The 13,675-nt window shown below is 37.0% G+C and overlaps 1 protein-coding gene across 3 annotated transcripts in view; it reads right to left on the reverse strand.

Annotated features, from left to right (window-relative positions):
• PDSS2 (decaprenyl diphosphate synthase subunit 2) overlaps window positions 1-13,675 on the reverse strand; it is a 260,475-nt gene that overhangs the window by 76,133 nt on the left and 170,667 nt on the right. For 2 of the 3 annotated variants that reach the window (XM_039237439.1, XM_039237438.1), the window contains one exon: window positions 981-1,055. The exons of the other annotated variant lie outside the window; for it this stretch is intronic. In XM_039237439.1, coding sequence (XP_039093370.1) covers window positions 981-1,055 — 75 coding nt within the window. The remainder of the gene's footprint in view (window positions 1-980; window positions 1,056-13,675) is intronic. 3 annotated transcript variants of the gene reach the window in all.

The following is a 13,675-nucleotide window of genomic DNA, read 5'->3' on the forward strand; positions in this document are numbered from 1 at the left end:
TGGGGACTGTGGTTCCTTGAACCAAATGTTAGACATCCAAGGTACAATTCTTCATTCTTTACTAACTATTCTCTGAGCCATCCAGAGTCCCTGGGTTATACTTCTAAATTTCCTATGCAAGTTGCTCATGCCCTATGTTTCATTTTCCAGTAAAATCAGTCTTTCTTTTTTCAAATGGAAATGTCAAAAAGCCCAGGATGTGCATATGCACATATTTTCTCTAATTTGCAGTGAGTGAAATCTTGCTAATACAGAAGCTAAAGAAGTTAGAATAATGAAACCCTAAGATAGGAATCCTGTATAATAGCATATACCATGCTAAATGATGGCGGTGGTCAATGAGGCAATTGCTACACATTCAATATCCTCCTGAAATGAAATAACTGCATTTTAAAGAAATAAAACCTAACCCATAAGATGTCCTGTTAAATGAGTCAAAAAACCTTAATTCTAGATCTATATAATTAATCAGAATGATCCAACTGCACAATCATCCTACTTCTTATCACAGACAATTTAATAACGCAGTAAATCCTGGATCTGGGACAGAAAACACATTCCTTCCTCATGCCCTCAAAAGTCATCCTCTTCAGATCATGTCCACTCTTCTGGGACATGGAAGGCCCCTTCCTCTGGGGAAAGGTTGCGCTCAGCCACCTCAGCGCGTGCTGTCTCTCCAGTCTGCCTGCCCTGTGACGGTGCTACCTGCCAGCCACTAGACACAGCCATCCTGGCGTCTACTGGGCTGCTGCAGATTGAACAGACTGTGAATCCAGCCAGAGGATAAGAGGTTGTTTTAATTGGCTAAATCTGCTATGTACTAAGCGTATGGCCATGAATTTGTAGCCAAAACACTAATCTAAAAAAAAATGTCATGTACAATTTAAACACAAAACAAAAATGACATTTTCGCTCGTCAATTCTAGTTTTGCCATGAGGGTTTTTAACCTAACATTTTATAATGAATACACAATCGTTACCTTTGCTGAAGTAGAATTTTCACGGTAGACTCCCTGTACCAAGTCCATAAGAGCACTTGCTAAAAGTTCCACAACCTAAAAATTAAGGAAAAAAATAAAAGAAACAAAAGATTTTATGCCCATTTTTACCTCAAAATGACTCAGAAGGCTTAACAGCAAGGCAGTACTTGTGCTTGATAGAAAAAACGGGGTTATATACAAAGATCCTGGCAAATGGCACTGCCCACCTGCATATTAGAGCTGTAATCCAATTTTTTTCAGGCATAATTCAAGCAAAAAAAATCTTACAAGCACAGCATTGAACTAATATACATGAAAATCCAGTAATAGCCATTTTGAACAGAAGCTTAAGTTTCAGATACCTAATGAAATCTTAACTCAATTTATTTTCTGTATGTTTATTTCTGTCAGGTGGATACTTTTTCAGTATCTCCATTCTGGGAGCCATTACAATGCTAATTTTCATACTTAATACAGAAAGAAAAGCAAAAGCAAAAAAATGGTTAACCTTTCATATGTGTTCATTCTGTTGTACTTAAAATGCGCTGTGGATATATTTGGTGGAGGGCCCCTGGGTCAAATGTACCATAAACACTTGAAAATTTTTTATAGAACTGCAATATTGAAATCATATTCATCAAATGTGTATTATTTTCAAGGCTCAGGCTGTTAAAAAAAATCAAGCAAAATCAAAAGCTTTGAACTTATTCCAGAATGTAAAACAAGCAGAAAACAGTCTCTTTGGAACTACTGTACAATTTAGAGTTGTTTGCATAAACCATCTTAATTCAAGAGGATAAAATAGTAGTATTTCAAAGCCACTGTTCCAAACAAGAATTCCTCAAAGCAGCCCCAACTGCTTCTTATGAAGTCTTAATATCTTGTGTATTTAGCTTCCTATATTATGCAGTCCTATTATATCTGATTTCCACTCTTTGCTTCCTAAAATTTAGCTCAGTTCAGATTGAATTAAAGGATTTTGTTTCAGCTTTTATCATTCTTGTAATTGAAGACATTATTAAGCCAAAGGATACAGACCCAAACAACAAGATACTTTAATCTCAGGTACCTTAGATTTAATAAACATTTTCTTAGACACAAATTATATTAATTTGTGGAAAGACTTGCTTTAAAATTTTAACACAAGAGCATTTATCTCCAAGTTTATATTTACATTCATACTGTGTAACACAGACAAGGCTGCTGATATGGAAATTTTGCTGATTAAAGCCATTTTTTTTCTCTAGCCCTGCAGATGGGTTAATTTGTAAGACCTATACAAAGTTTTTTTTTTTTTTTTTTTTAATCACATTGCCCTTTAGGTAACCAAATACTTAAGAAATATTGTAGCAATATGATTGCAGAGGAACTGGAAGGACAATGATCCTACAGTGTTACCAGATGTGTTGAGTTATTTAAGTGGGGAAGAAAGAAAATGAATGGATTTTTTCCCCCTGAAGGTATCAGATAAGCTCTATTCCCAAATCCAGGAGGATAGAGTATCACCAACAGGTCTATGAAAGATTGTAACTAAATGCACAGCATCAGATTGGATTACAGTTTATACAAGCAACATCCCAAGATCCCCCTGATGACTGGACACGTAATACAGATCAATCACTCACTAAGAAATGTTATGGTTTTGAAACAGTTCAAGCTCGGAGACCAGCACTGGTAAAGTGAAGAGGGATTTATAAAGAGAAAGTCCAACACTAAATGTCAAAATGATGGCATGAACTTTTAACAATGGATCTGGCTCTGGATAACTAAACTGTGCCTTTACTTCTCTGAGATTTCAGACAAGGCAGAGGCAACAGAGACATTTTATTTTCTCCTTTCTCTTTTTCTCGTTAATGTAGTTAGCAGATATACGTAGACCTGTATTTCAAAGTTCAAGATTTATAAATGACCCATACTTTCAAACAGCTATAATTATTTGAGCAGAATACACTTCCATAGCCAATGATGATCACTGAGGAAGAAGCTTTGGACATCCTTGGGTTAACAAACTGAGGAAGGTAAGAGATTATGAAAAGCAGAAATAGCCTAGGGGAGTTGAATGTTTCCGACGCAAGGGTGACTTACTCAGTGCACACATAAATCTCTTTCCATTGCCTGAAATGTACGTAACTTTTATTTTTATTATTATTTTTTTGAGAGAGAGCAAGCACACGCATGAACACGTGTGTAAGCAGGGGAGGAGAGGGAGACAGAATCTCAAGCAGCCTCCATGCCCAGTGCTGAGCCTAATGTGGGGCTCAATCTCATGACCATGAGATCATGACCTGAGCCAAAATCAAGAATTGGATGCTTAACCACAGAGCCGCCCAGGAGCCCTTACTTTTTAAATTATACCAGAGAGAGATGTGTTTAAGTATTATCCTCCTTTAAAAATTATATTTCTAGAAAGACCAGAGGACTGAGCTACATGTGTTTTAACAAGACCATTTACTGATCTGATCTTTTTTCAATACATGGCTTACTACCATAGACAGCTGTTTATAGACACTTTTTGTGCTTCAGTCTAAGAAAGCACCTGCTTCATGATACTTTTCTCCCTCAGATTCTTGTGGAATGATTTGTTCCAGCAACTCACAATGGTAGCAAGAATAAAGGCAGCCACAGAATCCAGAAGCCTAACTGCCAGATCTCCTGAGACTAAGAGCCCAAGCCCTCCACTTCCTGGTGCTCTTAACAAGGGCACCATGAGAAAGATTAAGAACTTCCATTCCTCAGGTCCGGGGCGGGGGGGGGGGGGGGGTTAAGGAAACACTATCAAGTACAAAAATATGACAGACTAAAAGAGCTTCAATGTTAGCTACCCTTAGAAGCCCAACAATTAGAGGACCATAATGAAATAGGGCAGGGCATTAGGAGCCAGAGGATCTTGACTCTACTTCAAGACCTCCTACTAATGTCATTGTGAGATCTGGGGCAGAACAATTAATTTTTTTCAACTATAAAATGAGAGAAGTTGCAAAACATAACTCTTTAAGATCCCTTCCAATTCTGATTCCGAGCTTCTAGAAATGCAAATCTTAGTATTTATAATTAGGCATGAAGAGTTAAAAACTGCTCTTTTATAGAGTTTGGTGAGATATCTTTGCTCACCAAAGGTTTATTTATTTTTTAAGTTTTTAAATTATTATTTTGTTAATGTTTGTTTATTTTTGAGAAAGACACACACACACACACACACACACACACACACAGAGTGCGAGTGGGGGAGGGGCAGAGAGAGAGGGAGACATAGAATCCAAAGCAGGTCCAGGCTCTGAGCTGTCAGCACAGAGCCCAACACAGGGCTCGAACTCACAGACCGCAAGATCATGACCTGAGCTGAAGTCAGGATGCTCAACTGACTGAGCCACCCAGGTGTCCTGCTCAGATATTATTTTTATCTGTTCTCTTCGCATGGACCTTTCCCTCTGTCTGAACTCTCCTGATTACTTTCTTCATGAAAGTTTTTGTATCCAAGCCCCCTTCATTTCAAGACCTAGAATCCTAATTAAACAATTTCCATTTTCTAAACCATTCTAAACCATTTCCATGTTCTAAACCATTATGACCTGAGAGCCTACCTCACCTACTGACAAAAACATCCTACTTGGGTCAATTAAAGGTCAACATTGCTGAGTTCTGGGTCTTGAATGGCTCTAATGCTTGGGAATAATTCATACTATTGGGTTCAGAATATTAGGTTTAAGTGAAAAGTTGTGTCAAACAAATAATGGTTCTACTTGGCCACATCACTTCCTCTCTAATGAGTAAATGTAGAACTTAGAAGAGAATCTGTCACCATCAGTGTTATAAAGTTTACTTTGGCTGTCTAGACAGTAATCAAGCAGGAGGTAAGTTTATTTCCACATTTCTGGAGGTTGCAAGAATGGCAGAATTGCTCACCTGCACATGCAATACAAAAATGCTTTTCTTTCTAATTTGTCACGTTGAAATTTGACTGTACGGCAATGCCATATACCATTCCCCTGTCTTCCGAGTAACACCCTAGATTTTAGTGAGCCAGAAGTTCAGACTGTGTTATGAGCTAGCTTCTAGGGGGCACCTTGTTTGGAATACATTTCTTTTATTAATTTTTTTAATTGACATATAACTGATGGAATGAATTTCTTAAACAGTTAATTTGCAGGACAAATTTCATCAGTCTCAGGGGAATATGTAATTGCCTCATTCTTTATCTTCTGGCAAGAGTAACTACAATTCAGTGATTTTTCTTAACTGAAAAGCAAAAAGTGATGCATGTGCACTTGCAAAAGGTGTTGTGGTGATTATGCCCTGAGCTATAATAGAATCCCTATCATAAAAAAATAGAAATTAAGAGAAGTAGGGGGTGGTAAGAGAGCACAATGACCAAATAACATCTTCATGCTGCTAAGGATGTCTGGAATATCTTAAGAAAAAGAAAAAAGTTGATTACAAAACAGAATAGCATGATAGGTATTTTTAAGACAAAGTGAAGTCAATCTACGTGTTTATATATGCTGAGAGAAAAGTCTGAAAAGAGAACAAAATTTTAAGGGTGCCTGGGTGGCTCAGTTAGTTAAGTGTCTGGCTTTGGCTCAGGTCATGATTCCATGGTTCATGGGTTCAAACCCCGTGTAGGGCTCTGTGCTGACAGCTCAGAGCTTGGAGTATGCTTCGGATTCTGTGTCTCTCTCTTTCTCTCTCTCTGCCTCTCCCTGGCTTGTGAATGTGTGCTCTTTCTTTCTCTCAAAACTAACAAAAAAATTTTTTTTAAATTGAAAGGACAACAAAGTATTAATAATAATGATAATGTATAAATGGTAAGCTTCTGATTTTTGATTAAAAATTTATCTTTTTCATCTTTTCTGAATCGCTTAAATTTGTAATTGATAAATTTATAACTACTTAAATTTACAGTGTATTACATTTTCTCCCCACTTTTATTGTATTGCTTTTATAATCAGGTAAAACAATAAACCTATTTCCATAGGGTGAGCCAGGGAGGGGGAAGCATGCTCTGCTTTTAGTTTCAGAGAGGCTTCCAAAGCTGTGTCCACAAATTGATCTCTGGAATATATCAATCAATCAAAGGTCGCTGGATCAGCATAAATAAGATCAGCAAGTGGCGGTACAGCATTCTGTGGAGACAAGTGTGTCTATCTCAATAGATGTGATCCAGGAGTACCATCGTTAGCATTTGACAGATGGAATAGTCTCGGCTGAGCTGTAGATAGTTAACCAGTAAACCAGACCACTTAATATGAGCAAAGGAGCCCCCATCCCAAATAAAAAGTAAAATACAACTAAATGTTTAGAAAAATGTTAACTATAAACTAATGTGGCTCAATAAAAGCTCGAGCCAGCATAACCTATCTGAGTTGATGTAGTAAAGTAGTATAGTTGTATTTTAACTCACTTAAAAAAGGTTGCTATGGGAGTGCCTGGGTGATTCAGTTGGTTAAGCATCTGGCTCTTGATTTCAGCTCGGGTCATGATCTACAGTTCGTGAGGTCGAGCCCTGTGTTTCTGTGCTGACAGTGCAGAGCCTGCTTGGGATTCTCTCTCTTTCTCTCTCTCTCTCTGCCCTTGCCCTGATCACACTCTCTCAAAATAAATACTAAAAAAAAAAAGGTTGTCCCATACTTAACTCGTGTGGTATATAAAAAACTGTGGAGGCTATTACAGAGTTATAATCGTCTTTCAAAAACCTGCACTGGAAAGGTTATTTTAATGAGTTTTTACTACAGTGTAGAATGACAACGTGTGATCCATCACTCTACTTAGGAGGCAAACGAATACACAGCTCCTCAGCCTTTACTACTCTTTTAACAGCTGCTAGCAAAGGAAAATAGTCATGTGTGTGCATGCATCTGCAGTGGTGATGGCATTAATTACACACAAATTTATTGCATGCCTTCCTCCACCTCTACAAAGAAATAGCAATGCATGAAGCAGTTGCAAAGGTAAAACGCCCTTGGGGAAGAATTAATTCTCATATACATCTTGGGAGGAACAAAAGACAGATTTAGCATAAATATGTCCTTTCCAAAAAGCTTTGATATTTGAAGTGATATTGTCAAGATTTTTTTAAGCCACAAAACCAATATTGTCAGTAAAAATGTCTTACAGAAAAATACTTTTACAGATAAAGGATGCCGAATAGCCTGCTAATAGTAACCAGGGCAGTCAGCTTCACTCTTCAATTCCTCTTCACACAGACGAAGCACAGAGTGTCTGAGAGATGCATTTAATGATGGGAAGATTTACTTACATTACACCAAGGTGAGGTAGAGAGAAACCGGTTAAGAAGTAGTGCTCTCCCACAGAGACCAATAATAACATCTAACATTTGTAAAGTACTTTATCATTTACAGACTGGGTTTAAACAAACTATCCTGTTCCAGGTGGATTCAGTCCCCAGTGCTCAGCCAGAGCTTTCAGGCTGGCAGCCTCAATGGAGAAGCGACCTCTGAGGAACACAGGGAGCAGCAGCAGTGGCCAAATAAGGGGTGAATCTACTCACCCACCACCTGGGCACAAACAACCCAGATGAGCCCTAATCTGCATGCTGATTAATATAAATGAGTAGCTTTAATAAAGCCATTGATGAAGTCTATGAAAGAATGGTTCTCTCCACTCCTTCCTCTCAGAAAAGGACCAGGTTTAATGAAGACAATGATGAAAGGTCTGTTGCAATAAACACACCACTGACTCACAGGAGTTCTGGAGGAAGCTTCTAACTAGGCTTTGTGAAGGGAGCCTTTTCAATGCTGCCAAATGTGTAAGACCGTGCTTATTTGTGGGAGGGATGGCAATCTGTTCTAGTGAGCTGGAAGTTCTTTCTGGCTAAGGGGGAAGAGCGGAGGGAGAAATGGCACAACCAGTAGGACAGGTGCAGCAAAAACTAAGCAAATTGATAATCTTAATTTTTAATTTAGAACAGCTGATACATTGGTTTATAGCCTCTAACTACTGGTAACATTTGTCAGGAAGGGCTCAGGAAAATTCAGTGCTAAAGAAAAGTCTAAAAGAAAATCACAACGGATAAAACTAAAAAGAAAGGGGCCACAATTCAGGAAAATGGCTTGAATACGAAGTGCTGAAATTTAATATTATATTGGCTAATGCACTCATTCCATAAACATTTGCTGATAGCCTACTATGCTCCTGGCACTGTACTAATGAAACTAGTCATGACCTTATAAAGATAAAGGACATTCCTTTGTCACTGACCACTTAGAAGGTTGCACGACTCTGGGCCACCCATATCACTTTTTAAAAAAGTTTGTTTGTTTATTTATTTATTTATTTATTTATTTATTTGGGGGTGGGAGCAGAGAGGAAGGGAGAGAGAGAATCCCAAGTAGTCCATGCTGCCAGTACAACTGTGAGATCATGACCTGAGTCAAAATCAAGAGTCGGATGCCTAACTGACTGAGCCACCCACGTGCTCCCTTCTATAGCACTTCTTTGGGCCTCAGTTTGCTTATCTAGGTAAGAGGTGTCTGCATTTAATCAACAGTTAGCCCCACGACCAGAAATACCTAAATATGTAGCTATGTATGTTTTTTATCCATAACAAATATAAGGGTGATGCCAAAATATGGATTTCAGTAAAAATAAAAAAGTGATCCAAAAATACTTTCATTACTTTTTTTTTAGATTTTATTTTTAAGTACTCTCTATACTGAATTTGGGTCTCAAACTCACAACCCTGAGATCAAGAGTTGCATGTTCCACTGACCAAGCCAGCCAGGTGCCCTATGAGTTCACATTTTGAATGAAAGTGTCTGGTCCTTGGTGTACTGTTCACCACTAAATAATGATAACCACTTATTAATTTAAACGATGCTTAGATTCCTGAAAAAGTGGCAGATGTTCTTTTTTATAATTTAAAATGCTTACACCAAGATAAAACTTTTCATAAGAAAAGGAGAAAAAAGAGATGCTTTCCAGTAGGCTAAAAAAAAAGTTGGTCAAGTATCCTGCATTACTACAAAAACTAAATAGTTGCTAGGAATTGAATGCTTAGTCGTAAAACAAAGTAATTCTGACATCGTACACCAGTTAGTTACTTTATATTTCACTTTCTCCAATATAAGAATTTCTGTACGTGAAGTTTGTTGTACTCAGGATGTTCCCCATTAGGATGCCCCACACTTAGAAGCTCTGTTAAACCTTGTTCTGACAACTTCTCAAAGAGAATTATGTCTGCCATTTCAATGACATGCCCACTCTTCCCCATGTGGCTATTGACCTCCATTCTGCTTTCATTGCTTTTTCCTTTAACGGCACTCTCAGTTATGTTAAGTGATAGTTTCCAAGTGTGATTTTGTTTACAAGTGAATCCCACCTTTGAGAAACACAAGTTCACAATGTGAAACTTCAGAACACCAGAATCATGGTACATTATTTCATTCCATGAAAGGATGCTGCTGGCTAGAATACTGCCTCATATTATCAACTTCCAAAATTTTTAAATTGCAACCCATGGTAAGAATAGTATTTTACATCATGACATACATAGTACATGCATGCATGTATATGTATAAAAATGAGTGAAATTTTTCATAAAACAAAAATTTCATTATCCCTATATTTTCTATCATGTTCCAGTAAGCAAAAAGTATTGAGAGTGACTTATTAAAGGGATTTCACTACTTACCATAAACAGTATGTGATCTATACTTTGAAATATTACCTTATATTATGCTGATCTATGTCATGTATGGTTCATACCTTGGTTAGCTATTTTAACTGCACACAAAGTTCCCAAATTTTTGACATGCAGTTTGACACTGTTATTTTGAAATATATTTATAAAGGTGTTAATTTCTTTATCACTTTATTCTGAAAACATGTAAATTAACGGAATAGAAACAGAGGCAGAAGGCAGGTTAAAACAATCATTCTTGGGCATATTAGGGTGCATTTCCATCTTGGTTTATATACATCACTGAAACTGACTCTTAGCTTTGATCTTACTAGATTCATAAAAAAATAGGTTTGGAGAACATTTCGCCAAAGAGTTAAAAATTTCAGGATTTCTCTGAGATTCACGTCTTGCAAATTCCAAGAATCTCTTATCTTTTGGGTAACATAGTTCAATTTTTAGTTCAATTAGTTCCTCTTCTAATTGGGCTACACTAAAAGGCAGATGTTTGTAATTTAGAGACATCCCAAGGTTTGCACTTCAAAGGCAGCCATAGAAATAAAAGCATGACTCATATGCATTAAAATCCATGCATCTCGTCTAAAACTGTAATTGTATTTCTTCCAAATACCTTTGCAGCTCTTCAGAATCTGTGAATCAATGGAATTCTAAAAATAACTGGCTCTACTGGTACTGCATTCTAGAAAATTAGGTAATCCTTCCTCCCCCCCCAACGGAAAAAGTAGTAGAAATGACACTGGCTGTAATGTATTCTTGAATCAAACAATGGATAACCTTGGGTTAGAAATTCTCTAATCCGTAGAGATACAATTGGGTGTTTGTTTTTTTCCCCCTGTTGACATAATTTACATGAGGACTGAAAATAGGTGATACAATTGTCTTTTAAACTGGCATTTCTAATGCTTAACACAAATGCACACACAAAATTTTATTGCATCACCAATACTTTTTCCAATATGTGAATTAACTGTATAAATCATAACTATTTAAAAATAAATTTGCACAGTTATCATTTTGTTTAATCATTATTTTCAGAAATTTATATTTACATATCATCGTATGGATTTTAAAGTACTTGAACAAATTAAGCCATATCATTTTCTCATTGCAAATTGGCCAAAGAGGTGACTTCACTAATTGGAGTATTGTTTCAGATTGCTGAAATATGCATGTAAATCTCTAGATCTTAGACATTTATAAAATATTGTCATTTCTATATTACATCTCTGAGTTTATAAATAATTTTTCTTGATTCCTTTGTTTTTCTTCCTATATCATAACATCTTCAGGATCTGGATATATATATATTTTTAAGTTCAGACTCTCTCCTACAACACTCAGAATTATAGAATATTGCAATTGGTAAGGATACAGGAGATGGAAACAATGCTGTCTCTATTTTACAGATGAGGAAACTAAGAAAACAAGTTGCCTCTGCTTACTGGTTATTACTCCAAAATGTTTCATAAAGCTCCTACTGATGTTTGTATTGAAATACTTACAATATTTTAAAACTACCAGTTGTTTAAGATGTTATAAATTCCAATACTGGTAACTGCAAAATTGCTGGCAAAGAAGGTATCATGATTCTTGGTTTGTTAGTTTTCTACTTTAGTTAAGCGAGAGGATTTTGGAGCCAGATTGCCTATATTTAGATTTAGACAGCAGCTCTACCGTGATAATAAGTTTTATAAGCTCAAAAATGTAAGCTTCTAATATTATTTTTAAGTGCTTTGTACCAATTTTAATAAATATTAAATATTCTGCACCATGATGTTTCTAATTTCACTTGAAAAATGGAATATTAAGACATTAGAGGGGTGCGCCTGGCTGGCTCAGTCTGTAAAGCATGTGACTCTTGATCACAGGGTCATGAGTTCAAGCCCACACTGGGCATAGAGCTTACTTGAAAAAAAAAAAAAAGGACATTGGATAAACAGTTTGGAGAAAGAGATAAATGATCTGAACTAGAATTCTGGGAGGGAAAATGAACTGTCCAATGTTAAATGGCTAATTCAAAAAAAAAAAAAAGGAAAGAAAGTCAGAGATAGAGACTAGATCCACAGACTTGTACTTGAGATCTTTCCACTTCTCTGCTGTGGCTTTACAGGTCATCTCTGAGAAGTATAAAACAGGTTAAGTGCTATTAACATATTATGAAAACATAAGTGATCCACAAAAGTGCAAGCTAAGCCTGCTTAGGAATGAAGTAGTTAACCTGATATTTTAAACAGGGAAACTATCCTTTAAAAATTAAAGATTGGCCATACGGTACAGTTTTGGTGTTTATTGATATCTGACTGACTTGATCGGCACAGTGAAAATGGCCCCAGAACAAAGACAATTAAGCCACATGAATAACAACAAACGATGCATTTTCCAAAATGCTTAAAAAGAAACTTCTTGGCACAGCCATAATTTCCAACAAGCCCACTTTAATGTTTTCACAGTTTCCAATATCAGAAATGACCTCAGGGTCAGGCATTTGGCAGTTAATGACCTGTTGGGCTAATGGCCTTCAGCTTTGCCTTGGGCACACAAGTCCTCCAGTGGTCATTAGCTGCCAGAAAAGGGCTCTTCCCCAATCACTATTGCTAAATAAATAACATTTACTCCTGGGTTAAGGCCCCATCAACCAACTTGGGCTTCGAGTAAATTTTTTCCATGAGTATTACACTCTGAGGAATCAGGAAAATGATGGAAATGCTAAACCCAAATTAAATCAATACAAGTGAACTATGTAGTTACTAATCAAAAGTAGTCACATGGATCCTTTAGAATGCTCTTAACTGTTCTTTTGCTTATGGTGTTCAAAAATACAACAGGCACGAAATTACAAAGGTAATGCAGTTAGGAATTTTATCTTTAAGTTAGTTGTTTGGAGTTCATGCCTCATTTTCCCAATAATTGAGGTTATAAATGGCAGCTAGCTTCCCAGGGCAGCCCACTAAAGCTTGGTTAGCCCATAACATTAGAAATACCATATACTTATAATTAAAAATAAAATAGAAAACCACAATCTTATAATACCTTCAATTAAACAAAACAGGAAAACAAAACTGAATAGGAAATATTTCTAAAATATCTTTAAACACTGACAGTTATAGGGAAATCTGGTTAAAGGCAAAAATGAGGGTAGAGACACTGGTTCTTTCTTATGCCTGTTTTACTTCTAATTATATAATTTTTCTTATTCTTTTAAAAATTTTTTAATATTTATTTTTGAGAGAGAGAGAGAAATAGAGCACAATAGAGAGAGAGAAGCAGAGAATCCAAAGCAGGCTCCAGGCTCTGAGCTGTCAGCACAGAGCCCGAAGTGGGGCTTGAACTCAGAAGTCATAAGATCATGACCTGAGCCGAAGTCGGACGCTTCAATGACTGAGCTATCCAGGTGCCCCTAATTTTCCTTATTCTTTTTTTTTTTAATTTTTAATGTTTTATTAATTTCTGAGAGAGAGAGAGAAAAAGACAGTGTGAGCAGAGGAGGGTCAGAGAGAGAGGGAGACACAATCCGAAGCAGGCTCCAGGCTCTGAGCTGGCCGTCAGCACAGAGCCTGGTGCGGGGCTCGAACCCACAAATGGTGAGATCAATGACCTGAGATGAAGTTGGACGCTTAACAGACTGAGCCACCCAGAAGCCCCTATTCTTTTTTTTTTTTTATGTTTGTTTTTAATTATTTATTTTTGAGAGAGACAGAGTGCAAGCTGGGGAAGGGTGGAGAGAGAGGGAGACTCAGAATCTGAAGCAGGCTCCAGACTCTGAGCTGTCAGCACAGAGCCAGACTCAGAGCTGAAACCCACGAACCATGAGATCATGGCCTGAGCCGAAGTTGGACGCTTAATCCACTGAGCCACCGAGGTGCCCCTAATTTTCCTTATTCTTAACACAAGAGCATGCCAAGCTTTATTGCTGTTTTCAACTCCTAAGTAAAGTTTCTTGGCTTATTTTTTCTTGAAAGGAGCATGAGGAAGGCAAAAAGATGGATAACAATTTTTCTGAACTAACAAGTAAGAAGATAAAGAATGAAACATGGGAAGA

Source organism: Hyaena hyaena, unplaced genomic scaffold (genome assembly GCF_003009895.1).
Source record: "Hyaena hyaena isolate Hyena2069 unplaced genomic scaffold, ASM300989v1 scaffold_123, whole genome shotgun sequence".
NCBI lineage: Eukaryota > Metazoa > Chordata > Mammalia > Carnivora > Hyaenidae > Hyaena > Hyaena hyaena.